The following is a 27,121-nucleotide window of genomic DNA, read 5'->3' on the forward strand; positions in this document are numbered from 1 at the left end:
TATTCCTTGTTTTTTAATTCTGTATTTCTATTTTTTCTTAATTGTATTTCTATATGGACTCTATACTCTACTTCAAATATTCCTTATTTTTAATTCTGAATTTCTATTATTTCCTAATTGTATTTCTATATGGACTCTATACTCTACTTCTAATATTCTTTTTTTTAATTCCGAATTTCAGTTATTTCCTAATTGTATTTCTATATGGACTCTATACTCTACTTCTAATATTCTTTATTTTTAATTCCAAATTTCAGTTATTTCCTAATTGTATTTATATATGGACTCTAGTCTCCTCTTCTAATATTCCTTATTTTTAATTCCTAATTTCAACTATTTCCTAATTGTATTTCTATATGGACTCTGCCTTTTATTTTTCTCCGATTGTATTTATATATGGACTCTAGTCTCCTCTTCTAATATTCCTTATTTTTAATTCCTAATTTCAACTATTTCCTAATTGTATTTCTATATGGACTCTGCCTTTTATTTTTCTCCGATTAATGTGAGAATTTCTAGGCCATGAGAGCGAACGTGGAGGCTCCTTTTTCTATTCCTTTAATAATATAATAGATAAGTAAAAATAATATGTAAAATAGCTAGATAATATAAGATTATGTAAGTTAACATGATTTATGATAATTTTAATGTAAATGGTATATAGAAAGATGGTTCAAATGTAAAAGTAAGGTGATATGATTTTATGAGAGAAGAAAAGTAGTGAAATGGTTTGAACCGTAGATTAATCATCTAAAAGCTAAAAACAATTGTGACGATATGGCTTAATGAGAGAAGAAAATTAGAGATATAATTTGGATAGTAGATTAATCGTTTAAGCACTAAAAAAATGATGCAATATGACTTAATAAGAGAAGAGAGAAATAACATTAACCAAGTAAGGATGATCTATATAGATACATAGGATATTATAAAAAATAATGAAAACATATATTGAAATATTATGTGAATTATGAAAGATGATGATTTAACGTGCTTTTATTTTAAAAGCTCTAAAATTTTATAAATTTCAAATTATAGATAGTATAGTATGTTTGTATAATGTTTAAATATAATGATTGTCAGTGGATGATAATGTGTCAGCTTGTTAGTAGATGATGATTTGATATATTTGCATGTTAAGATTTAGGAGTTAGTGTGTTATAACGTTATTATAGAAGTAGCTGAAGTGCTGAACTGAACGGGATCTGAACAGGCCAGACCTCCGATTGGATCAGCTATCCAATTTTGATGGGCCATTCGGACGGCCCAGTCATCGGTCCGTTGGCCACGCGATTTCTCAGGCGCACCTCCGCCGCAACGCGAGTCCCCCCACCGCCGCCGGCCGCGGCGCGCCGCCGTTCTGACGCTCCACGGCCACATGAACTGCCGCCACCTCGCCCTCCGGCTCCGCCACCTCCGCCGCCTTCTCGCGGTCGCACCCCTTTCCTCGCTCGCGGCCGCGCACTCCGCTAACCGCTCCTCCCCACGGCTAAACCCCACTTCGGTGCCGCCACCGCCGCGGCAGCTGCATCTCCCGACCCTCCAGGCTCGACGGCTCTGCTCCACCACGCACGTCGTCCTCCCCACAAACCTCCAGGACGAGCGGTTCGCGGCTCTCTCGGATAGGATCTACGACGCCGTGATTGAGACCGCGGCGGGTTCCAGCGAGGGCACGGAGGCGGCCCTTGACGCGCTGGGCGCCGAGCTGACCACCCCGCTCGTCGCCGACGTGCTGCATCGCCTCCGTTACGACGAGAAGCTGGCCTTCCGGTTCTTCGTCTGGGCGTCTCACCAGGACGGCTACGAGCACGAGGCCGCGACGTACAACGACGTCATCGACATCCTCTCCGGCACGCGGTACAAGGCCCGCCAGTTCGGCGTCCTCTGCGACGTGCTCGACCACATGAAGCGCCGCCGCACAAGGTCCGTGCCGGTCGACGACTTGCTGGGTATCCTGCGCGCATACACGGAGAAGCACCTCACGCATCTCAGGAAGCTGGCTAAGAAGCGGCGGGTGCGGATGCGCACGCCGCCGGAGACCGACGCTCTGAACGTGCTGCTGGACGCCTTCTGCAAGTGCGGGATGGTCCGGGAGGCGGAGGTGGTGTTCAGCCGCGTGAAGAGGAAGCTGCTGGGGAATGCCGAGACATACAGTATCCTGTTCTTCGGGTGGTGCCGGGCAAGGGACCCCAAGAGGGCCATGAAGGTGCTCGAGGAAATGATTCAGATGAAGCACACCCCTGAGAACTTCACTTACAATGCTGCCATTGACTCATTTTGCAGTGCTGGTTTGGTCTCAGAGGCAAGGGATTTGTTTGAGTTCATGAGAACAGAGGGGTCTACAATTTCATCGCCCACGGCTAAGACATACTCGATTATGATTGCGGCGCTAGCAAAGGCTGGTCAGATGGAGGAGTGCTTTGAACTGATTTCAGAAATGAGAAAGTGCGGCTGTATGCCTGATGTGTCGACATATAAAGACTTGATTGAAGGCATGTTGTTGGTGGATAAACTGGATGCTGCTTATTGTGTTTTAGATGAGATGGCAAAGGCTGGCTTTCCCCCTGACATTGTCACTTACAATTGCTTTCTGAAGGTGCTTTGTGGTCTTCAAAAGGCTGATGACGCGCTTGAACTCTGTGAAAGGATGATAGAGGCGCATTGTGAGCCTAGTGTTCATACATATAATATGCTGATGGTGATGTTCTTTGAGATGAGAGAGCCAGATAGGGCAATCAATATTTGGATCGAGATGGACAAGAGAGGATGCCATCGCGCTGTTGATACCTACGAAACAATGATTGATGGGCTGTTTGATTCTGGAAGAACGGAAGATGCGACCGCTCTTCTAGATGAGGTAATAAACCGTGGCATGAAACTTTCGTACAAGAAGTTTGATGCTATCATGTTGCGGCTATCAGCTGTAGGCAACCTTGGCGCGATACATCGGTTGTCAGAGCATATGAGGAGATTTTACAATGTTGCAATGTCTAGGCGTTTTGCAATCACACAGAAGAAGAAGAGCATAGGTCTGAGAAGGAAATGAATATTTCGAGATTTCTTGTTAGTGCAGATGATCAGGAGTTTATATGAGGTTAGCTAATTATTGGTTTATTATTGCAGCAATTGGTTGTCACTTGCAAATGTATTAAAATATTTCCTGGGTCCTATATAGGTTCAGTGTTATTTTACCAATTTGTCTAGGAGTAAGTTGCATCTGTGAAATGCTTTGACTGCTGGTTGCATACTTGAATAGAAACTTGCATGTAGCTAATAGCAACACAACATCACTCTTATGTACCTTCAACATAGAAAAGCACAATTAGTTACATTTTTGGTAGCTCCAACACTTTGCAGTGTGTTTGTTTCGTGCAATCAGCATAATAATGGCTAAATTGGCGAAGCAAACAAAAATATTTCAATCAATTGTTCTTATCTTACCTGCATTTCCTGGTAGCATTTGTTTGGCAAGTGGCAACCCTCACATGTAGACCTTATGATTTCCTTAGTTCTGCAGGAAGGATATGATCCCAGTTTCACCATGAAAAATCGTCTCTGATAGCCGTGGAAATCAAACTAATACATAGCTTTTCAATCATTATGGGAAGCAACCTCAAAGTGAATTCGTAACAAAAAGGATATCCAACCACCCCAAACATCAGTTCACTGCCTGTCAGAGATGCCATCAGCTTAATGTACATTTCATTTATGACCTAACCTGTTTAATGATAAGTATGCAGCTGATCCAATGTAGTGATTTTCCTTTTTGTTTCCCACTCATTATTGGTCTCTGATAAAACACATGTGATGCCATTTATTTGTTATAGATATCACAGAAAGAGTGTTGATTAGCAATATTATTACAAGCTCACTGAATGATCATAATAAATCTTGATTCCTGAAAAAGTAAGAATACCAGAGCGGTGATACTAATAAACATCATATGCTAAGGGCTGTATGTTTTCCATATTATGTTTGGAACGTCTATATACATAAGCTTATTAAATATCAGGATGGAGGAACCTGGAATGCTTGTAGAACTACTATCATTTCATTACTGAAATGGGAGAAGTTTCTTTCTTAGAAAAAAAAATCAGGATGGACAGTTTCTACTGGGTTTGAGTAACTAATTCAGGTATGTTATCCCTATCTAGGCTGTAAGCAGGAGTGTAATGGGAACTTGAATCCGAGCCAGGATATAAGTAAAAAGTTGACCAGGAGAATTCTAAAGCAGTAAGTCAGTAACTAGTTTTAATAATGAGGTCAGAAGGTTTGCTAGCTAGTGTCTATGATGTTTCATACTGCAAATTTCACTTATTTGTGATATATGCGCTTTATAGAGTATGATATTCATATTTAGTTAGATCATGGCAGAACATTACCTAAACATTATAAAAAGTTCTTTACTTACTCCCTCCGTTTCACAATGTAAGACTTTCTAGTATTGCCCATATTCATATAGATGTTAATGAATCTAGACATATATGCGTGTCTAAATTCATTAACATCTATATGAATATGGGCAGTACTAGAAAGTCTTACATGGTGAAACGGAGGGAGTACAATACAAGGGCATTCACTTTCAGTCATTTGCTTTCTAGTTTGATTTATGCTAATCAAAAGCTATCTTTATGCTAAAACACAGTTTACTTTTACAAGCTGGTTGATGGATGTCCACACACAGATCAGTGGAAAAACTTCCTGAACTGCATGTTTTGCCTAAAGAAAACTAGTGCTGTGAGCCTGTGAGCGCTTTAATATCACAAGGTAACTCCCACCCCAGAATGTAGAAAGTACACCAGGCTTATGCACCATGCCCGATTAGCTCATCCACCTGCTAACCAGCAAGAGAAACATTGGCTGCACGGGATCTTGTTCATGCTGAATCCTTTTTTTCTTCATGCTAAAACATACTTCCTCCGTTTCGAAATGTTTGACGCCGTTGACTTTTTAGTATATGTTTGACCGCTCGTCTTATTCAAAAAATTTAAGTAATTATTAATTCTTTTCCTATCATTTGATTCATTGTTAAATATATTTTTATGTAGGCATATAATTTTACATATTTCATAAAATTTTTTGAATAAGACGAACGGTCAAACATGTGCTAAAAAGTCAACGGTGTCAAACATTTCGAAATGGAGGGAGTAACATAGAAGCTATGCATATGCTTCGAGCCGGAATAGAAAAGCGTAACACTCAATTTCTTTGCGTCAAGCATGCAATTTCACACACCTATCTTGGCTCCATGTACATGTTTCCTACAATTCGTGAGCTCAACTTCTCGGGGGACATGTGACTGACAGCTTGTCACAGGTAGAATCATTTGATTCATTTATAGCCATACCCATCAAGTTCATTGGAGATAAAAGAGGAATGTGTGTAATTATTTTATGCAGACACAGCACATCTGCATTTCTGGTCGTGTAGTAGTATGGTAAAAATACTAGTAAGCCGCAGTATGCTCCTGACAGAAAGGTGATACTAAGTTTGGTAATTTGACTGGTATCCACAGTTATCCACCACCGAATTTTAGTGTATTTAGTTTGCACACCGCAGCATATAAAAAATTGTTGCTAGTTGTGTCTAGTCCCTGCAGTAGAAGATGCTAATCTAGTAAAACCCACGCATGGTTATAGAGATTGTAAATTGGAAAACATACCAAAGGACTGGCCAAAGAAATTTGCCATGCATCACACTTTGCTGTGGATGACACATTTCAAACTCAATAGGTTCACTTTATTTCATAACGTGAAGTTTCAAACCAAGCATTTACTGGCTGGTACCTATAGGTGACAAACAGAACCGGCCCTCTCTTTTTTTGAAGAGAGAATTCCTTATATGCCATTGAAAATTGGTTTGATCCTTTATATGCCACTAAAAATTGGCTCTTCCCCTATATGCCATTAGTTCAAATTTGCGCACCCTCTCATGCCATTACCGTCAGTTGACTGTGTGTTGACCGTTAAGTCTAAAATAAAAAAGAAATATTTGCCCTTCTAAGTTGTTAGGCATGTCCTATACCCAGAAGGGCAAATACGTCTTTTTTACTTTGGATTTAACGGTCAACACACAGTCAACTGATGGGAGTGGCATGAGAGGGTGCGCAAATTTAGACCAATGGCATATAAGGGAAGAGCCAATTTTCAATGGTATATAAGGAATCAGACCAATTTTCAGTGGTATATAAGGGATTATCTCTTTTTGGAACCAGGGGAGGAAACCCCTACTCCAGTTTCACATGAAAAGAAGCAACATCATTCTTTGCCAAGGAATTTTTCACGTTTTACATTCCAGTAATGCACCGTTCAACAACTTATATTCCCAATTACAACCTCTCTAGGGAGGACAATGGGTAGACTTTGCAACTTGCTTGTTTGTGAGTGCCAGGAAAATTTAGTGGCTCGACATTTCAGCTCAGACTTAAACTGCTCCTCTTCATGCCATTGTTCTTCATCCATTTCCTAGAATCACTAATCCATCATTAGCTTGCAAAGAAATAAATGTTTTCTGCTACTAGCCTACTACCACATTTACAATACCAGAAAGATCACTATAGAGCTGCTTCACTATACTGCACTCAAACAGGAGATGATTAACAGTTTTTAAACTGGAACCGAAAAGACAAGTCATATACTCATATCATCTAGTATGTTTTGTCTCTTACTAAGGTTATCTCGATTTAGATTTTTTTTCTTCTGAAGGGGCATCTCGTTTGAATTTTGTTAGGAGAGACTAACCAGAGACAGATTTGCACAAAAGAAAAAAAGAATGGAACTTGGCTGAAAACTTATGGAGGGACTAGGACGTGACCTGTAATCTAGGCCTGGGATAAGGCCTCGTTTGGATTGGATTGAATCTATTTTGCATATCCATTGTTTGGAACAATGGATTGCTTCCTAATGTTTGATCTGAGAGGCAAATAAAAATGAGCTCAGATCTCATGGAAAGCTTTTTCCATACGAAGCAAATGTACAAATGGACCTGATTTCTAATCCAATATTTCTTTCCTGTGTTTTGAACTGATCTTTATGTGTCTTATGTTCCTCTGTTTTGCCCCATTCCTGCATCCTTCCGTCTAACGTTTTTCTATTCATGCTTCCTACTAACTGGGAAATCTGAATGTTCGTGCAGAATATATGCGACCGAGCACTTCGGATACCATACACCGTGCGGTACAGACGAAACCACGAAACCCTCTGAAGTTGAGGCCTCGTGAGCAAATAGGCGACTGCGTCCGGGTGCCGACGAGTTTTCATGAGTTCCGAGGTAAAATACGGCTGGTCCTAGTATCTTTGCGAAGTGATATCCACTTCTCCAGTTTTACTATCCCATGCGTTGCATGATTATTTGAGCCATGTGTAGACATCTGATGCTACACTGCTACAGTGTACTGTCATCGACACGGTGTGTCTTCGTATCTGTGCGAAGTGATATCCACTTCTCCAGTTTTACCATCCCATGCGTTGCATGATTATTTGAGCCATGTGTAGATATCTGATGCTACACTGCTACAGTGTACTGTCATCAACACGGTGTGTCTTCTTTTCCTTTGGGCTTTGGCTGTCGCGTTTTTGGCGCGATCGCCGAGGAATCGAGAGTATTGAATTTTAGAGCAAGTTTAATAGTATAGCCTACTATGAGTAAGTATAATAATGAGTTAGAGATAACAAAAAATCAAGCATATTGGCTTTCATGCAAGAACTAGTTTAACACAAGCTCCTAGTTAAATACATTAAATGCATATGTGAGAGATAGAGAGAGAAAAAGAAAGTTGTAGCCAACCTTATAGCTAATCCATTATATATGTTGGCTTTAAGATGGGCTAATAGTATGAAGTGAGCTCTACTATTATCCTTGCTCTACTAGCTCCAATTCATCTGTAGCCAATCTAATAGCCAATTCATACAATAGTTGCTTACTATACTATTAATATATGGTCCCATCTGTCATACACACACTGTCTCTTGGAGTCCGTGCTGCAGCTGGCTACAGATTTGTAGTCCGCTGCTTTTCTCTTTCATCTTTATATCATTAAAATATATTTATAGCTGGTTAATAATCTGGTTAATAATCTGCTATTGTACCTGCTCTTACTCACTGTCTCTCTTATCAGGATTCGCGGCGGTAATGAAGCAGGATCGTGCAGCATTACCGTTTCTATATTGCACCATCAACAACAAGAACCAAGAGATGTTCCACTCAGAAAGACCTCAAGAACAAACACAACGAGTTGCACGCCGCACAGATCAACCGGAAGATTAATGAGGAGGACAACAAACCACCGACTGGGATGACTACGCTACCACGCAAGTTTGACTGCCCTTGTTGGTGTGGAGCCGTTGTGCGCGCGAGCCCTTTCGACGACGACGACGACGACGCCGAAACTTTGCACTCACCGCCTCGCCGAACGGGGGAAACTTTGGTTGGCAGGTGGACACGTCGGGGGGTGGGGGGAGGCAGAGGAAAGCGAGCGCACGAGAAGTCCAGTTGGGTCGCGTCGCGCCGCGCTTGGCTTTGCTCGGCTTGTTGCGTAGCGAAGCGTTCGTGGCGCGGGGCCCGGCTGTCGGTCGGTGCCTCGGCGGCGCGGTTGTACAGTGAGGCGTTGCATGTGGGGGTGAGGCAGCAGGAGCGGCCATGCTTTGTGAATCTCTGCAATAGTGTGGGCGGTTAAGCAATGAAAGCAATTGACTGCTCGGGTGTGTGACACGTCCCTGTTGAAAAGCCGGACCAGCCTTCAAACTTTGCAAGCAGTAGGCTCTACTCTAATTAGCCTATGTGGGTACTTAGTACTGTATTTCTTGTGTTGGGAGCAAGGAATAATTCGGTAAAATGAGACTGAGATAAAACAATTATGAGACATTGCGAAGTTGCAGCTTAGGCCTGTTTAGTTTTTTTTAAAAAAATTCACCTTATTAAATCGAATATCTGTACACATGCATTAATTATTAAATATGAAAAAAAACTAATTATATATATTCCGTGTAAATTATGAGACAAATCTTTTAAACCTAATTGCGTTATGATTTGATAATGTGGTGCTACATTAAACATTTACTAATGATGGATTAATCAGGCTTAATAAATTCGTCTCGCAGTTTCCAAGTGGAATCTGTAATTTGTTTTATTATTAGTCTATATTTAATATTTAAAATGTGTGTCCATATATTTAATGTGACACGTTAAAAATTTTTGTTCGAGAACTAAATAGACCCTTAGCTTCTTCTCTGGCTCCATGAAAGGTGGTTTTATCCTTGGAGGGAGATAATCACCGTATTTGATTTTGATGTCAAATCTACGTCGCTACCGTGTCGAAACACTACCATTGATGCTCGTTGAGTATAAGTACCACCTTAATGATAAGGTACTCGTTGCATGAGAGGGGTACTAAGTTCCGACGAATTGATCGTCGCAACTCCTATTGAGGAGGCTTGGCAACTGTTGGCACCCTCCAGATAACATCGTTCATAGTAGTCGTGAGGAGTCATTGCTCCCTCCGTTGCCCATATACATCTATATGTTAATGAATCTAAACACATAACCCCGTTCGTTTCTAATGTAAGAAGTGGATGAAAATTTGGATACTAGTGACATACTTTTCAAACTGCTAAACGGTGTGTATCGTGCAAAAACTTTCTATATGAAAGTTGTTCTAAAATATCAAATTAATATATTTTTCAAGTTTATAATATTTAAAACCCAATTAGTCACACGTTATTACCACCTCGTTTTACGTGAAACACTTAATCTTTATCTTCATCCTCAGGAAATTCAAACACCACCATGATACATATGTTTAGATTCATTAGCATCTAAATGAATGTGAATAATGCTAGAAAGTCTTACATTGTGAAATTGAGGAAGTATGATATATCGTATAAAGCAATGTTCAAGGTTACAATGACGGATTATAACCCTCGCAAAAAATATATATGACGGATTATAACAAAGGACTTGCTTGAGAAATCAAACACACATGGTTTGAGGCAACGAGGAACAATTGTGTGTGCGCGGAATAGGCTTGTAAAGTTGCAAGAGCATACTGCAGACGTAGTGATATTTTGCGATGCGGATTGCCATGACAAGGTCCGATGCGAGGACATTACTGCATTATGCAGATCAAAGATGTAGAATTCAATGCGAGGACAGACACTTGGTTCGTTAAGTAGCACCGTGTTTAGTTTCCAAGTTTTTTTTTCAAACTTCCAACTTTTTCATCACAACAAAACTTTTCTACACACATAAACTTTTAACTTTTCTGTCATATCGTTCCAATTTCAACCAAATTTCTAATTTTTGTGTGAACTAAACACAGCCCTAGATTACAATCACAAGCTCTAGGCCTCCAGGGTCCAGGCGGTAGAGGTTGGCACTGTAGTTAGAGAGAATACGGAGTAAGGCCTTGTTTAGATAAAAATAATTTAGCTAAGAATGCCACATCAAATGTTTGGACACATGTATAGGATATTAAACTGTAGAAAAAAAAAACAATTGTACAGTTTGCATGTAAATTACGACACGAGTCTTTTGAGCCTAATTACACAATGATTTGATAATGTGATGCTATAGTAAACATTTGCTAACGACGAATTATTTAGGCTTAATAAATTCATCTCACAGTTTACAGGCGTAATTTGTAATTTGTTTTGTTATTAATATACGTTTAATACTTCAAATATGTGTCCATATATTTAAAAACTTTAAAAAAAAAACTAAACACAACCTAAGCAAGTGAAAAAGAGGAGACTCACGTATCAAAGATGGTCCCTACTTAAGTAGGCTGATCTGGACCTATTGGATGGATACGAGCTCTCTAGGTTTAGGCTTAAAGATTAGTAGGATTAATTGCCTTAAATAAACTGCTAAGCTGATGTTTAAGGTATTTAATCCCTTAACCTGGGCTATCTTCTTTAGAATCTAGTAGTATGTAAATTATTTGCTTCTGAATTTCATATAGTATTTAAATAAAATATGTTTCTTTGGAACTCATGAATTTTTACATGGGTCAATTCCCACAAAATTCTTTCACCTCTAGGAGGTCATTCGCGCGCTAAGCATCAGTATTATTTTAAGAAAAGTACACCGATAGTTAAAAGCATTATTACTATTCTAGTATTCCCCTTGAAATTGGCATGGTTATTTCATCCCCAAAATTTGCTTATAGCCATGCACCTGATATTCCAAGATTTAGTTACTGCACACAATATTCCTGTGTTTAAGCTTACCTCCCTCGCATAAAACACAACATCTAAATTTGTAGGCACTCTACATGAGGCAAGTCGTTACACTTTGATAAAACTGGAGCCTAAACTAATTACTACTACTAGCACCACACATTAACATCCACAACTTTAATCACTCCCAGTTTTACCAAACCTGCCGAAACAGATGCAAATCTTGATGGCTCCATGCCGAGAGAAGAAAGAAACAAGCCATTGCTATGATATTGCTATGCTATGATACTACATGAACTACTGCTGCTGCTACTCCATGTCATTTTCTCCCATCACAGTAGTGTGAATTGTGATGGTCAATGTGCATTCGTCCTGTTCCTTTTCTTTCTTCCTCCGGGCACCATCCATCCATTCTTGCTCCCAACAAGCCCAAAACTGAAGCGAAGAAAAGGAGAAAAAAAATTGGGAGGGAGTGAGAGAGAGAGAGAGAGAGAATAAAAAGGCTTTTTTGTTCGCTCAGTCCCAGTCCAGCTCGCTGCTCAGATCTAATCATTATTTAATCCTTTTTCCGCAGTGTCACATGAGCACTTCCCCCTCCTGCTCCTCCTCCTCGCCGATCCCCCAATCCCTAACCCTAGCCTCCACCTCCTCCTCCTCCTCATCCTCCGGGATGCGCGATGCGGGGGAGGGGTCGGACTCGCCGCCGTCGGAGATGTCGGAGGATGGGTCAGGAGGGAGCGGGGACGGGGACGGGGACGGGGACGGGGGAGGGGGAGGCGGGGACAGGTGGATGCCGGATCTGAGGGGAGGGAACGGCGGCGGCGGCGGAGGAGGCGGAGGGGGAGGGAGGTGGGCGCCGCCGGACCAGGTGCTGGAGAACGTGCTGGAGAGCGTGCTGGAGTTCCTGACGGCGGCGCGGGACCGGAACGCGGCGTCGCTGGTGTGCCGGTCGTGGTACCGCGCCGAGGCGCAGACGCGGCGGGAGCTGTTCATCGGCAACTGCTACGCGGTGTCGCCGCGCCGCGCCGTGGAGCGGTTCGGAGGGGTGCGCGCCGTGGTGCTCAAGGGGAAGCCGCGGTTCGCGGACTTCAGCCTCGTGCCCTACGGCTGGGGCGCCTACGTCTCCCCCTGGGTCGCCGCGCTCGGCCCCGCCTACCCGCACCTCGAGCGCATCTGCCTCAAGCGCATGACCGTCTCCAACGACGACCTCGCGCTCATCGCCAAGTCATTCCCGCTGTTCAAGGAGCTGTCGCTGGTGTGCTGCGATGGGTTCAGCACGCTAGGCCTCGCCGCCATCGCCGAGCGGTGCCGGTACGCTTCTGTATAAAGCTCTCGTCTGTTTTGGATGATGCATCCCGGCTGAATCTAAGTGCCGCAGCTAGCCAAGGATATCATACTATCATTGGTGCATTTGATCAATGCTTAGCTGCATCGTGCAATTCTGCTTTTTATTTAATGTGCACGCAGTCTTTACGCTTTTTAGTTTTATTGGTCCGATTCTGCCATGCATCAGAATCTGATTTTGGGAGAGCTTTTATGGCCGTGTTGGTTTCTCATCGCTACACGTCTCCTGTCGAAATTAGATCTTTATTGTTCTTGACGATCTAATCACTAAGTGTCCGACACTTGTTAGTGTCACAATCGAATCTTGGAGTGGCAAGTCTCCGAGTTACTAGCTGCAAAGTTTTTCCTTTTCTTGTTTGGTCTGGGTGTGGAGCAGTTCTAGTAAATAAGCATGACCATCCCAAAGTGGGATAGAGTGAGACATTTCACATTAAAAATTGGTGTCTCTTCTGCTTTTCCTCAATTAAAATAGGTTTATGTCACTGAAATGCGGTATCTCATGGTTTTGCACAATTCATTTTTAGGCATCTCCGTGTGCTGGATCTGATTGAAGACTATATTGACGAGGAGGAGGATGAGCTAGTGGATTGGATCTCCAAGTTCCCGGAGTCCAACACGTCGCTGGAGTCACTTGTGTTTGATTGTGTTAGTGTCCCATTCAACTTTGAGGCCCTGGAGGCGCTTGTTGCACGCTCACCAGCTATGCGCCGGTTGCGAATGAATCACCATGTGACAGTAGAGCAATTGCGCCGTCTAATGGCAAGGGCTCCCCAGCTCACACACCTTGGTACTGGTGCATTCCGTTCTGAGCCAGGCCCTGGTGGTGCTCTGTCTGTTACTGAGCTTGCTACATCTTTTGCGGCATCTAGGTCTCTGATTTGTTTGTCAGGTTTCCGGGATGTCAATCCAGAATACCTCCCAGCAATCCACCCAGTCTGCGCTAATCTCACTTCCCTTAATTTTAGCTTTGCAAACCTAACTGCTGAGGAGCTCACACCGATTATTCGCAACTGCGTCCGTCTTCGCACTTTCTGGGTAATTATCTTGTCAGCCTTCTCATTCCCAATGCATAAATATAGATTTATCTTTTGTGAATGAGAATAAATATTGATGTATGTACGTCAACTTAGATGTTTTTGTTCGAATTTCTTATTCTAGGTTCTAGATACAGTGGGTGATGAAGGCCTTCGGGCTGTGGCTGAGACATGCTCAGATCTTCGTGAGCTGCGAGTTTTTCCTTTCGATGCCACTGAGGATTCTGAGGGATCGGTTTCAGATGTTGGTCTTCAGGCAATCTCGGAAGGGTGCCGGAAGCTTGAATCAATTCTCTACTTTTGCCAGCGCATGACAAATGCAGCAGTAATTGCTATGTCCAAGAACTGTTCTGACCTGGTAACATTCCGTCTTTGTATTATGGGGCGACACCGCCCTGATCGGATCACTGGGGAGCCCATGGATGATGGTTTTGGGGCAATTGTGATGAACTGCAAGAAGCTCACTAGACTTTCAGTCTCTGGTCTGCTCACTGATAAGGCGTTTGCATACATTGGAAAATATGGGAAACTAATAAAGACACTGTCTGTTGCCTTCGCTGGAAATAGTGACATGTCTCTCCAATCTGTGTTTGAAGGATGCACTAGGTTGCAAAAGCTTGAGGTCAGAGATAGTCCTTTTAGTGATAAGGGATTGCTCTCTGGCCTGAGCTATTTTTACAACATGAGGTTCTTATGGATGAATTCATGCAGGCTAACCATGAGGGGTTGTAGAGATGTAGCTCAGCAAATGCCTGACTTGGTGGTTGAAGTGATGAAGGATCATCTTGATGATGAAGGGGAGATGGAGACTGTTGATAAACTGTACTTGTATCGATCACTGGCAGGAGCAAGGAATGATGCACCTTCATTTGTCAACATCTTGTAGTACTGCTACAGGAAGAAGTTTGTTGTACTCACAAAACAAGTTTGTTCTATTAAACCTTATCATTGCTATTGTATTCCTGAACCCTGATCAGTCTATCAGAATCAGACACAGAAGCTTCCCGCAGATGATTTTCAAATGTCGTGGGGAACTTCGATTATGCGGATCTCCAAATTGTTCTTTTCTTTGCTGACAATGAGGCATATGAGGCTCTTCTTGATGTATGTATTGTTGCTGAGGAGAAGTTCGTCGAGTGAGCTACCTGATGCCTGATGGGGATCCTTCTTTTCCTTGCTGTGACTCGACTGATGCCTACCATTTTACTGTTAGATGAAGAGTAGGAACTGATTCCAATCAGCAGGGTTAGATTAGCCATCTTTTGATCTGCTCAGACGAAGGAATGGCAATGCTCCAATATTCCATCATCCGTTGCCTTATGTTTTAGATCTCAAAACTCAACTATGATAATTGTTTCCTTTTTCATTTTTTTGGGGTTCTCTCTTGAGTTATTTTTGTAGTCCATTTTACCCCCCTTTTACTTGGTCACGTCGCTGTTATGAATCAAGAAGCTATTGGAGGAATTGAAATTTAATGCATTAATTTGTTGCCTGTCTCTATCAGCCATTCAGCCTATCACTGTTCCATTGCCATGATCATGTTACTTTGACCATGACTGCTCAATTGCTGCTGCTACTACAATAATAAATGCCCTAGGCTGTGCATTGTCATCATAAGGACAGGCCCTACTAATGATTTGATCTCAGAAGTCGTCCTTGTTCCATTTAGATCTTTCATGACATCAACTGCCTGATTCCTATTTGCTTTTTATCCTTCCCTTTTCCTCTGCATCTTTCAGGATCCTGGAGGGAGTGAAGCCTCAAAGCACCCAGCTCAATGAGACACTGAGAGCAAGCTAGCAACTACTACTCGCAAGTGAAGAGAAAGCTATCAGTTACTCATGGCCAGCCAGCCTCATGTGAGGAATCCCATTGTCGCATGTACCGCCTGTTGCGCATCATCTTCCATCTGCGTGCTAACCACTACTGTTGTGTAGTGTCCCAGAACCCTAAGTTGTCCCCAATAATTAACAAAAAAACAGGGTGTCTTTTTTATCATGGTCATTTAAACCTACACTTTAGATCTCTTGAGAGGCTGGCAACCATGTGATTTGCTTCCCAGGGTCAGTGCATCTTGCATTTGTTTTTTCAGGCTCGAGTTTAAGCCGCCTTTCTCCCTGCATCATGAGCTGCATCAGGGGGTGATGTGATGGCCCATCTTGATAGAGATGGTCTTGTGAGGTAGTAGTAGATCCAGAGCTTTGTAGATCTCAGGTTTCTTTGAGTGTTTTCTGGGAGTATGACGCTAACCATTGTTTATGGTGTAACCCAGTGTCTACCATTAAGATGTTGTCGGGAAGGTTAAGCTCTTAAATTGCATTTGTCTGGTTTTGTTTGTGATTTCATGGGGAGAGGTATATTGTACAGCAAACCGAGCAGCCAAAGGAACCACTTCTTTTGTGTAGGATTAGGAACTTGTCACGAAGTTTTGCCAAAAAAACGGTGTGCGCCTACCTGCCAACCTAGGATGCTAGTATTATCTCTCTCTTAAAATATAGCAGCCTAATATTAGATATGACACGTCTTAGTAATACTACATATTCAAATAGTCCTGATACATATTAGTACTATGAATCTGAATTATAATATATTCTATCCAGTATTAGATTGTTATAGGATAGTTCTGACACATCTTACTACTACAAATCTATATTATAATATGTTCTATAAAGTATTTGGTTGCTATAGTTAAGAAGGGAAATTGCTATAGTTTAGAAGGGGAAGAGTAGTAAGGTAGGAGACGAAGGAAGTTTGGTGATTGCATTGTTTTGTTAGGTTTCAGAGCCTGTGTAACGTGCTCTGGACCGTGACAGTGAGCAGCTGATGCCTTGCTCACATGCACGTTGGACACTTGGCTGTGCAGGCAACGTGCGGTCATGAGCACGTTTTTTTGTGCAGCATCTGTGTACCTAAAACATCTTAGGCCTAACAGCTTTCTTTTGCCGTTGCATTGGATGAGTCATACACAACTCTGGTCTCTTCTGTTGGATGCAAAAAAAAAAAGTGATTGAAAAAAAATGTGGTTGTTACTTGTAACATTGAGATGATATACTAGGATATATCAGTGATCAGTCAGTCTGGGCCTGAGAAAACATGAACTGTTATGCAGAAACTTCGTGGAAGCATCCGCCGCTAGCGTTAAGTCAAGGGTCACTTCGTTGTGTAGTGTTTGCCAACTGTTAATCTATCTTCATTAGTATCTTGCAAGTCAGCCTTGGATGTAACCTGAAGATTGCATGCATGAACTAGCCGCATTTTCTTGTCAAATATGCTATCCACCCCTTTTCTTCCAACTCCAAACCAGCCAATCAGTTGGGGAGTAGGAAAAACTTTGTGTGCCTCAAATTAAAACAAAATAATGCAGATTTGAGTCTCTGAGATATTATTCCCCTTGGTTTAAGCCACAAACTGGATAAATTGTCATTTCTTCAACTATATTTCAAAACAAAAGCCAGAATGAATATCAAAACAAATGTGACATGCCTTTAAAAGATCTCATCAAGAGGCTACCTAGCATCCATTTTATTAAGGAAGTCTGATAATGCATATGTTTTTTTAAAAAAAAATTAGAAGAGTTTATTAACACAGTGATGTTAAGGGCTTATTTTAATTGCAGGAAATTTATTAGTGAGTATAGGATAAATTTTGCAAGAGTTCCACACCTTTCATTGAACTGTTCCATGTGAAATTCAAGCGCTCTACATGAAACATAACCACAGATGTATAAGTGACAATGTCACTATCTTCCATTTAGCATCTACAATGATATTAATCATGGAATGAGACAAGCAGCCTACCCATGATAAACACCCATGCCACAAGCTAGTATATATCAATCAAACCATAAATGCTCTCATCATACATGTGCCAAAGTCCACCAATATCTTTAGTACTATACCATCTTTCAACGAGGCTCATGTGGATCACAGGATCACAGCCATATGCATCTGACGTTGATTTTGGGCATTTCGCAACAGGTGCCGCACATACATACGAACGTACGCCAGGCGACATTTGTTGATGACCTGAGATCTCCGGTGATGTCGGCATGGAATCCGGCCAACGAGTGTTGGATTGGCTCTCGTTTGTCGTCGTCGTCGTAGCCGGATTTGGGGACCAAAGGGTTCTTTGTTTTCAGGTCCAAATTGTTCTTCTGGCCAACTTGTGAAAATTTCGTTGGATCAGTAATCATCCACTGGCCACTACTGTTGCTGCTAAGTGCGAATTCTTGTCCACTCCTTTTTGAAGCTAGTACCGGAGTAGCATGGCACTGTGTGATAGTAGTACACTAGGTAGTACTATGAATGAATGGTGATTGATGAATATCTATGATATGCTACAGTTCAGAAACAAGTTGGTGATTCTGAAGTTAGGATTGCAGATTTGCAGTAACATCTTGCTGCGTGTAAAGTCTTGAAAGGGTTGGTTTCTCACTAGGGCAGGCTGGCTCGAGAAGGTAGGTTTGTATTCTGCAAATTAATTAAAGCCGGGAGTAGGTTCATGTACCCATTATTATCTTTATTAAGAAAAGGTTCGTGTACCCACCGGCAGGTATCTCGAAGAACAAATCGGTTATGCTGTGTTGATTTGATTGTTGTTTACCGAAATGGGACGAGAAAATGACGTGGAATTAGGTCCTCTTAACCAAAGCCAAACTGATCAGATATTCACTTGGGGGGCGGTGCACCTTTAACACTTCGTCACATCCACTCGTCAGGATTAGGAGATAATAGCAGACGACGATTGGCAAGCCATGCGTGCAGCGGCTGATGCAGTTTTGACAATTCTAAAGGTAAGCTGCATCGATCGATCGCCTTTGCAAGTTGATATTTCAGAACCGATCGAGACGGCCGGCAGGGCATGCATCCATCGATCGCTCGATCGATCGCAGCGAAACGGCGTGCATTGCGTCGGATGGAAAAGCTATGGTGAGTGACAGGCGACGGCGACGGCGACGGCCGAGATCGATCCGTCCATCCATCCATTGACCACGGTGTGCCTTTCCTTTCGGTCGCCGTCGCCTCGCCTCGCTTGATCGACTGATTCTACAGCGCCATCCACCATGAGACCCGACTCGGTACTGAGTTACAGACCGAACAGTTCAACTGAGACTCTTTAAATTGTAGGAACGAAAAAGCAAAGGAATATAAAAAACATAGGATTATAATTAGACTGTAGAAAAAACACATGAATTCGAGAAGAGATAAAATATTCAAAGAAAACTTCCCATGTAAACTTGCATGTAATAAGGTCACGTAGAAATTTCATAGGATTCATTCATTTGATTCAAATGTTTATATATATGAAAAAATTCTATAGAAATAAAATACTTTAAAATTTCTATAATTTTTGTTCGAATCAAAGGAAGCCTAAAAACAGCTTAAGCTAGTAGTAAGAAAAGATGGGACAATTCAGTTGTACTCGATGATAAAGCGAACACCAAATCCGAATATAATCTCGGGGGGAAAACCGGTGCACGTCACGCTGCCCGTGCCAACCATCTGTTTACCTACCTCTTTCTCTCTCTTCCTCTCTCTAGTTCGATCATTCGTTTCGGTGATGGCGACTGGGTTTGCGTTGCGAATGCAAAGCTCTCCGATTCAAACAGTGTCATGATAACCTGATAACCGCGTAGGACATGGATCGATGGGGACGACGAGGACGACGGCTACGCTGCTATGATATGCTGGATAGCAAAGAACGTTTCTTTCTTTGCCTTTGGTGCGGAATCTCCTGCAGCGGCATGGTGACGTGAACCTGATTTTAGCTGCTGAATTTGGGAGATTTTGGATTCGATCGATCGATCGGCTACGAGCGGCCATGGCTGCATTGAGGGGGTTAAGGGTTCAGAGTAAGAATCAATCACAAGTTGGGTTGCTAGAGTTGACCGACGCAAAATACTTTACGAGATTATTGCCATGAGGAATAAGGTGGACTGACGTGCAAGCATATTTGCAGTTTGCAGTCAGTAATGTACAGTTTTTCCTTTTTCTTTCAGTTTTTACTTTGTACTTAAACTTCTTTTATCAATATAGCGTAAAGCAATCTTGTTTGGCCGTTGAAAAAAAAGGAGAAGGGTTCAGAGTGAGGTCAGAGACGAATTTATTTCATTTTTAATTTTTTTCTTTTAATATTTACAGAAATAATCTATTGGCACAAAAAATTACAAAAATAGACCCTGCCGCTCTAATGGAGGGCGGCAAGCTAACGTGGCAGACGGCGGCTCGACGGCGCCGTCTGCCGCCGTCTGCGAAAATTGCATTTAGCCCCTTGCCGCTCTCTGTAAGGGCGGCAAGGGGCTAAATGCAATTTTCACAGCCCTAAAGAGCATTTGGCTGGTACTTTTTGCATCTAGGCCCCTTGCCGTCTTATTAGAGGGCGGCAAGGGACCCAGATGTAAAAAGTACCAGCCAAAAAGTACTAGGCTCGGGCTGGCTTTTTTGCATGGGGGCCAGAGGGCGGCAAGGGTTTTCGTGCAAAAAAAACCCTCCCTCTCCCGTCTGCCGTCACCGCCCGTCCCTCCCCCGTTTGCCACGTCAGCTTGCCGCCCTAGTGGAGGGCGGCAGGGGTCTATTTTTGTAATTTTTTGCGCCGATGGATTATTTCTGTAAATATTAAAAGAAAAAAATTAAAAATGAAAAAAATTCGTCAGAGACCGAGGTTCTCTTTGTCACTGGGAAGAGTAGCATCAGGATCTTGGGCTCAGATATGAGCAAGGAAGAAAGTGAGGTGCTTTTTGTAGCCGAACAGGGGTGCCGATGGAACCTCAAGGTTGCTCGGCTGCTTCGTTTGGGCCTAGGCATTAAGCAGGCCGGAGTTATCAGCCAGCGTAATTTGCTCAGCCCGTCAGAAAATTACGGTTTTCAGCTTTGAGAAAATTCCATCCATGCCATGAAGATTTTGGCCAAAATCAAAGAACACCAAAATCCTGTTATTTGCGCTTCACACAAGAAAACGTGCTAATGAAAACTTTCCTCTTCACTGTGTTCCTAATTTCCTATAGCTGAATCTGCATACCTGAAGAAAAACACAACACTATGGCTGAATCTACATAACTAAAGGAAAAGACAAAACAAACTGAAAGTGTGTATCTGTTCAGATTCTAATACTAAGATATATCATATCATGTATTAAGTTTATTTATTTTAGGATGGATAGTGTTTTAAAATTATGCCATGATCTTACCAGTAATAATCACAAAAGAGAAGTTATTTAATCCGAAAGTTGGTACTACAGAAACCACATCAACTGCAAGCAAAGGGAATGCTCCGGCAAAGTCTTGCAACAGAAAATGCTTACCGACAAAAAATTTTCGAAGAATTCACTATTTGCACAAAACATGAATATCCCCAAAACAACATACCGATATTGGCAATACCCAGAAATCCATCCAGCCAACAATCATGGTAGCATGAAATAATTAGAACTTGTGAAAAAACAGAACACGGAATTTATATGTATCCCGTGTCTCAGTATTTCAGCCAGATAGGCAGATACATCTTAAAGACTTGGTACAGTACCAGAAAATGTAAGGTCAGCCAGACACATCGAGACTTCATAAAGCACCACAAAATATAAGGGATATGGAATGATGATAAGTTAAGCTTACAGATCCATCCACAAATAGATAAACAACAAGCATAATCACAGGATCTAAACAGGTACACTCCTTAAGATGCCCCTTGGAAGTAGACGTTGCATTAAGACAACTCAGACATCAAGTCCTCTCATCAAGAAGTTGATATTCTCAACAGAATACCCTCCAGATAACATTTGGAATGCATGGAGAAACTTCTGAACAAAACATGCAGATCTAATACCTCAACGACCTCTTTCAAAGTTAATGCGGGACCTCCCAGATCCTCCACCCTCGTAATCATCTCTCATTGAGGATCCACCACTTGCCCTCATGGCTCCTCCGCTTCCAATCTTCTCAACAGCTTTCTTCCCCTTCTTCACTTCAGTCAAGAACTGATCAAGACCGAAGGGATCATTCTCCTCCTGTTTATCAAACTCCACAGGTCTGTCTCTCTTTCCAGACCTCTCTGAAGCACCAGAAAATCCTTTGTCTGGTTTGAACCTATCTGTCTTCATAACCTTCTCCAGTTGTTCATCTGCATCGCCATACACATCAGAATCACCGTCCTTCTTAGGCCTGTAAAGTGTGGATAGCGTTGGCTGCGCTGTGAAGAGACCCTTGGAGTAGATGTTATACTGATCATCTGTAGCAAACCCAGAGTCCATTCCTTTATCCTGGTTGAACAACCTCTGGTCATACATGACTTCCCCACCTTTAGCACCGCCAGTGCTTGCCATGCCCAGGGCAATCTTCTCACTGACATCACGATCCCTGTCTCTAGTGAGCTTACTCTTCTTGCCCATTGCAGCATCCCTGGCCTCCAGCCTCCTCTCTCTCTCCCTCTCACGTCTCCTCTCCTCACGAATCCTGTCACGCTCAATCCTTGCTTCCCTTTCTTCTCTACTCTCCCTTCGTTGCTCACGAGGCTGCTCCAAATCCATATCTTCCTCCCTGTCATCAACAGCACCTCTACCACCACCAGCAGGAACCCCTGTAGGTGCAGGTGGGGCACCAGTCCTCTCCATGCGCGCCTTCTGTGCAAGTGCCCTTAGCTCTTGCTCCTTCCTCTCCTTCTCCTTCAGCTGCAGCTCCCTCTGCACCTTGGATCGCATCTGTACTGCCTCCCTGGCCTTCTGCTCCGCCACATACAGTGCTTCAGAGAGCTTTGCAAAGTTATCATTAATTTGAACCTCCTGCAGCCCCCTTCCATCAGCTGCCAACCTCTTGTCGAGTGGTATGGTGTAACCCTTTGGATTTTTCCAATTTGAAATGCATGGTGGAATCTTCCAATCTTGCTGGTCCTTCACTGTCACTGGCCGTGGTGGCGAGTGCATCACTGGGACAGGCGGTGATCCAGAAGCGCGGGGCACTCGCTTATGCTTGAATTTCGGTGGCTCAAGAGGATCCTGAGCCATCTCTGACATCCTAATAATCCTCTCCTTGGCACCTGAATTGAAGGCTGCCGATTGCTGCGATGGCTTATACTTGATAAACTTTGACTCTGAATCATGCGTCGGCACATTCTTGGGCTGTGCGGCGGAGAGCCGAACATTGACAACCTTCTCCAAGGCAGCTTTAGTTCGTTCAGTGGTTTCTTCGATCTGTTTCTGGTACTCCTCGTCGTCCGCGGTTGCCTCGGAATCAGCCGTGGCAATCTTGGGCACGAGGTCGCTGTGCTTTGAGTAAACGATCTTAGAGGCGTTCTCACCCTGCTTCACGACGGCGTCGAAGGCGACGCTGCCCTTGGCGTCGACGGTGAGCGCGAGGATCTTCGAGCCGCCCTTCTCGTCGCGCCGGCCCATGCCGAGCGGGTACTGCGCGACGTGGATCTCCGGGAAGGCGCCGCCGTCCCCGAAGTCCTCCGGCCGCCGCGGCACGAACCCGCCACGCTTCCCGTACGGCGGCACGGGCTTGGCGGGGCCCGAAGGCTTCGCCGCCGCCGCCGCCGCGTCGGATTGCGCCGACTCCCCGCCATACCGCTCCTTGAACCACGGGTCGCTGCTGTGGTCGTAGAACGTCGACGCCGCCGCCTTGGGCGTCGGGAGGAGCTCCTTGAGGGACGCCATGGCTAGCACGGCGGCAAGCCGCGCGGGATCTAGGGCTAGGGTTCCGGCGAGTCGCTGGGTGGGGGATCGGGAATCGAAGAGGAAAAGCTAGGGTTTGGTTCGATTCGTGTAATTATTTGGGCAACGCGATAAGAGAAGCTGACCACGGTGGCCGGTGGGGTTATGGCGGCTACCGGATGGGCTAGGCCCGATAAGAATTTGGGCTGGGCCGATAAATATGCACCAAATCCTTAGCCAATCCGAAGCAAATACCATCGTGTCTGAGACTTCTAGTCCGAAACAAAATAATTCCTTGGGCTGGAAACTATTAATACTGGTGATGATGATAACTGGGTTGAATCCTGAGAGGATAGGAAAGAGGGGATTGAGAAGATACGCAAAATAAGGTGAGGTGAGCCATTAGTGTATTATTAATTGAGTATTAACTATTGTAAGTTTTAAAAATAGATTAATATGATTTTTTAAAACAACTTTTCAAAAGAATTTTTTTTTGCCAAAAACGCATCGTTTAGTAGTTTGGGAAGTGTGCGCGTAGAAAAGTAGATGTTTTCTCCTCAATCTCCCAGCAATCTCTCCTGCTCGAACGGAGCCATGCTTGTCTGCACGGGTAATGGCTACTCCCTCCGTCTCATAAAAAACCAACATAGTACTTCCTAGTACAATAAATCTGGACATACATATGTCCAGATTCGTTCTACTAGGATATGTCACATTCTATATTTTAGATTTATTTTTTTTTGGACGGAGTGAGTAACGAGTAACGAGGCTACGGTATTAACGGCTCGGAATGTTTGCCTGTTTGTTTAACGAGAATAAATGAGACTGACAAGTGGGCCCATTAATTTCGCTTGCTAACACGAGTTTAATCTGCCAATTTGGGCTCCACATGACACACATTGTCACCACCCAGCCAGGCCCACGCGCGTGGTCGGTGAAAATGCTAGGCCTACTTACTGTGCCAGCCCAAATTATCCTACTAAGTACAACGTAAGGAAGCGGGCTGGAGACCGGACGGAATGGTATACCTGCAGTACTGGGCCTTCTCAAAGGCCGTGTTACCAGCCGACAAAATTTTTGGTCCACTAGAAAATGTTACCCCAAATGTTAATGTATTATCCCAGGAAAAAGAGAAAGTGCCTATGTAATGTGTCAGTTCTATGGTTGGCTAGCGAATGAAAATCTGCCGTACTAAAATAAATAGAAAATATTTTATGGACTTGGAAAAAATGGTGGCGTGGAAGTACCCAGACAACTCGATCTAAATGGGCAGCACATACTACTCCACATGTACTACGGACACTATCAATTTGTTTGTATTTTAACAGGCCAAAATCTTCTAGAATACGAATTATGCTACAGTTAAATTGCATGGTACAGGACTACAGTTACAGGGAGTATAATTGTACCAGAAAAAGAAGAATGAAAATGAAAGTAGATCCATCCAAAGAATGCGAAACCACACCACACACACAGGTGGTACTCAGAGAAAAGGAGCGAGCAAAAGAGAAAGCGCCACATGTCACCCTCCAAAAGCACAAACAAAAAATCAGGGTGTGTGAAAAAAGAGAAGAAAAAGAAAAAGAAAAGAAAAATTCGGACAGCATCAGCACAAGTAGTAGTAGTGCACAGCTCACTCGCACAGTCTCACTGAGCCACTAGCCCACCACCACCCTCATCCTCCTCCCAGCTCACAAAAACCTCAAACCCCCAGCCTTCTCGGGCCTCCACAGAAAGCCGAGGAAGAGAAAAAAAAAATGGAGCTCTTCGTCTCCACCGTCGCCTCCGCGCGCGCCACCGCCCCCTTATGCTTCGCCTCCTCCTTCCACCACCGCCGCGCTGCTCCTCCCGCCGTCGCCGCCGCCGCCACCCTCCGCCGCAGCAACCGCCACCTCCCGACTCGAGGTGCCCGAACGCGCCACGATTTTTTTTGATTGATTGATTGATTATCTTTCTGACGGTTTTGCTGTTGGTGATGGTTGTCGCCAGGATGGCGGTGCGCGAGCGCGGCGGCGCCGGACCCGGTGCCATCGGAGGAGCCCGCGTCGGCGTCGGCGTCCACCGTCGTCGTCACGGAGGACAAGCCCGATCCGCCGCCGGCGGAGGAGAAGAGCGAGGAGGTCGCGGCGGTCTCTAATGGCGGGTCTCTGGAGACCGTGGCGGCGGCGCCGGTGTCGTCGGGGGCAGCCGAGGAGGACGGCGGCTTGGATGACATCCTCAGCAAGGTATTGCCTCGTTGTACCTGTTGATGTTTCTGAATTGATCGCCAATTCTGACATATCAATGCCCAATTACCTGTTGCTGTCAAATGATTGAGAGGAGAGACGAGTTGAAGAATATTGCATACAGAAGTATGGTGAAGAATCCAATGACAAATGCATACTTGATAGATCTCAAAATGTAAAATTGAGTTCAGTCACCGACTCGTGTACCAAAATGTGAGAGTTTGTGAGCTGGGTGATTAGGACCTAGCATGAGGTTTGCAGAGACAGAGCTCTAAACCCCAACACATGATAGACAGAAACAAATGCCATATGCCATAGTTTTCTTGCTATGGATTGAAGTTTGATTGTTTCATGTATAGCGTACCACATTGTTTTTTTTCCTTCTATTTCTGTTAACTCAGAAGCGAGTGTATGTATCACCATAATCTCATCTTTCCTGCATCCATTTCCATATATTCAGCTTGCCTGTTCTTGTGTTTGCTATACGGGATGAGGCATTGAAACGCCTTTGCTGTACTGCATTTAGTACTGTTGCTCACACAAATTTTTTAATCGTTCATTTCAGCTGGACATCCAAGTGACACCAACTCTTGTCCTCTATGGATCCGGTGCTTTGGTTGTCCTATGGGTTCTATCTTCAGTTGTTTCTGCAATCGATTCCATTCCCTTGGTATGTAGATATGACATTTTTCACCAAATATGTAGATATGACATTGTTTACAAATTTGTATGTATCGAAAATAGTTAAAATCTGTCTTCAAACCGCTCCTGGTATATACGCCTAGTTGTCCATTATCTGAAAAATGTAGTCCTAGTTGTCCAGTATCTGAAAAATGTAGTTCTAGTTGTCAGCAGTAGTAGGGTTGATATAGTTTTGTCGTACTTATTACTTGAAGAGTTTACACTGTACTTCCTAAACCGCTTGATCATCTCATTGCAGGTTCCAAAAGTTCTTGAACTCATAGGAACTGGTTACTCAATTTGGTTCACTTCACGGTACCTCCTCTTCAAGGTACATTTTCAACTCCCTACAAAGCAAGCGCCAGTCATTCCTGTTGTGTGATCCTAAGATCATTTTATCATATATGCAGGAAAGCAGGGACAAACTGTTTGCGAAATTCGAAGATCTGAAAGAGAGGATTATTTGAGCTCACGATGAATGATCCTATGGTGTATGTTAGGCTTCGCAGCCAACTTATTATTAGGTCTTCTTTTTTCTATTACTGAAAGGGAAAAAAGTTGTGTATGTAAGCCACGTTTCTTTCGCTTCAAATATGATCAGACATCCATAGATTTTTGTTTGTTAGAGCGGAGCTTGCTCAAGTCTTTCTGGTTTTTTTACCACTTGATCCGATGTATATACTCCATACTGAAAGTGCCGCCAACTGTGAAGCTGTGTACCTTGGATACATAATAATATATCAAATGGGTCGACCTTCATATTTGGTAAATTGCTTCAGCACATAACTGTCCGTCCCTTTTGTTGTAAAGAACTATTGAGTTTTGACACATTGAAAATTGAGTGGGAGAAGCAGTGTCACCAACAGATCAGCTGATATTTTCCCTAATTCCCTTCCGACCACTTTCCATTTGTCAAAACACTGTAGTTTGAAAAACATTGGAAGAAATATATTGTATATATACTAAGCAAGTAGCATAGAGAACTTTTTAGACAAATCACAAATCCTAAATCCTATCTCTG

The 27,121-nt window shown here is 43.3% G+C and overlaps 4 protein-coding genes across 9 annotated transcripts; 3 read left to right on the top strand and 1 right to left on the bottom strand.

The window, feature by feature from the left end:
* Window positions 1-1,237: 1,237 nt before the first annotated feature.
* LOC4330794 (pentatricopeptide repeat-containing protein At1g73400, mitochondrial) lies at window positions 1,238-8,974 on the top strand. 6 transcript variants are annotated; one of them, XR_001542898.3, is made up of 5 exons: window positions 1,238-3,094; window positions 4,155-4,233; window positions 4,646-4,767; window positions 7,135-7,269; window positions 8,117-8,974. XR_001542898.3 is itself a non-coding variant. In XM_015767806.3 (2 exons), exon 1 carries the CDS (start codon window positions 1,379-1,381, stop codon window positions 3,044-3,046), a length of 1,668 nt encoding a protein of 555 aa, XP_015623292.1. In that variant the 5' UTR covers window positions 1,238-1,378; the 3' UTR covers window positions 3,047-3,094; window positions 3,510-3,913. The 6 variants fall into 6 exon arrangements, 2 of the variants coding, with proteins under 2 accessions (XP_015623292.1, XP_015623291.1); XR_001542900.3 differs by lacking the exons at window positions 4,155-4,233; window positions 4,646-4,767; XR_010739727.1 differs by lacking the exons at window positions 4,646-4,767; window positions 8,117-8,974 and having other exon boundaries at window positions 7,135-7,270.
* A 2,724-nt stretch (window positions 8,975-11,698) lies between these two features.
* LOC4330795 (transport inhibitor response 1-like protein) lies at window positions 11,699-15,035 on the top strand. Its single transcript, XM_015770760.3, has 3 exons — window positions 11,699-12,485; window positions 13,043-13,553; window positions 13,677-15,035. The coding sequence occupies exons 1-3, from the start codon at window positions 11,755-11,757 to the stop codon at window positions 14,436-14,438; spliced, it is 2,004 nt and encodes a 667-aa protein (XP_015626246.1). The 5' UTR covers window positions 11,699-11,754; the 3' UTR covers window positions 14,439-15,035.
* A 5,906-nt stretch (window positions 15,036-20,941) lies between these two features.
* On the bottom strand, window positions 20,942-23,298 carry LOC4330796 (SNW/SKI-interacting protein A-like). Its single transcript, XM_015770866.3, has one exon. The coding sequence runs from the start codon at window positions 23,195-23,197 to the stop codon at window positions 21,374-21,376; it is 1,824 nt and encodes a 607-aa protein (XP_015626352.1). The 5' UTR covers window positions 23,198-23,298; the 3' UTR covers window positions 20,942-21,373.
* Window positions 23,299-24,837: 1,539 nt separating this feature from the next.
* Window positions 24,838-26,870, top strand: LOC4330797 (protein CURVATURE THYLAKOID 1D, chloroplastic). Its single transcript, XM_015767576.3, has 5 exons — window positions 24,838-25,099; window positions 25,184-25,419; window positions 25,985-26,089; window positions 26,360-26,431; window positions 26,511-26,870. The coding sequence occupies exons 1-5, from the start codon at window positions 24,952-24,954 to the stop codon at window positions 26,565-26,567; spliced, it is 618 nt and encodes a 205-aa protein (XP_015623062.1). The 5' UTR covers window positions 24,838-24,951; the 3' UTR covers window positions 26,568-26,870.
* Window positions 26,871-27,121: the final 251 nt, after the last annotated feature.

Source organism: Oryza sativa, chromosome 2 (assembly GCF_034140825.1).
Source record: "Oryza sativa Japonica Group chromosome 2, ASM3414082v1".
Classification (NCBI taxonomy): Eukaryota; Viridiplantae; Streptophyta; class Magnoliopsida; order Poales; family Poaceae; genus Oryza; species Oryza sativa.

Bases quoted from the DNA above. Each gene is read 5' to 3' on its own strand.
- LOC4330795 (XM_015770760.3), top strand. From the start codon at position 11,755: ATGAGCACTTCCCCCTCCTGCTCCTCCTCCTCGCCGATCCCCCAATCC. The intron at 12,486-13,042 runs GTACGCTTCTGT...ATTCATTTTTAG, and splicing joins GCCATCGCCGAGCGGTGCCG to GCATCTCCGTGTGCTGGATC. The intron at 13,554-13,676 runs GTAATTATCTTG...TTCTTATTCTAG, and splicing joins TCCGTCTTCGCACTTTCTGG to GTTCTAGATACAGTGGGTGA.
- LOC4330794 (XM_015767806.3), top strand. From the start codon at position 1,379: ATGAACTGCCGCCACCTCGCCCTCCGGCTCCGCCACCTCCGCCGCCTT.
- LOC4330796 (XM_015770866.3), bottom strand. From the start codon at position 23,197: ATGGCGTCCCTCAAGGAGCTCCTCCCGACGCCCAAGGCGGCGGCGTCG.
- LOC4330797 (XM_015767576.3), top strand. From the start codon at position 24,952: ATGGAGCTCTTCGTCTCCACCGTCGCCTCCGCGCGCGCCACCGCCCCC. The intron at 25,100-25,183 runs GTGCCCGAACGC...GGTTGTCGCCAG, and splicing joins CCGCCACCTCCCGACTCGAG to GATGGCGGTGCGCGAGCGCG. The intron at 26,090-26,359 runs GTATGTAGATAT...ATCTCATTGCAG, and splicing joins CAATCGATTCCATTCCCTTG to GTTCCAAAAGTTCTTGAACT.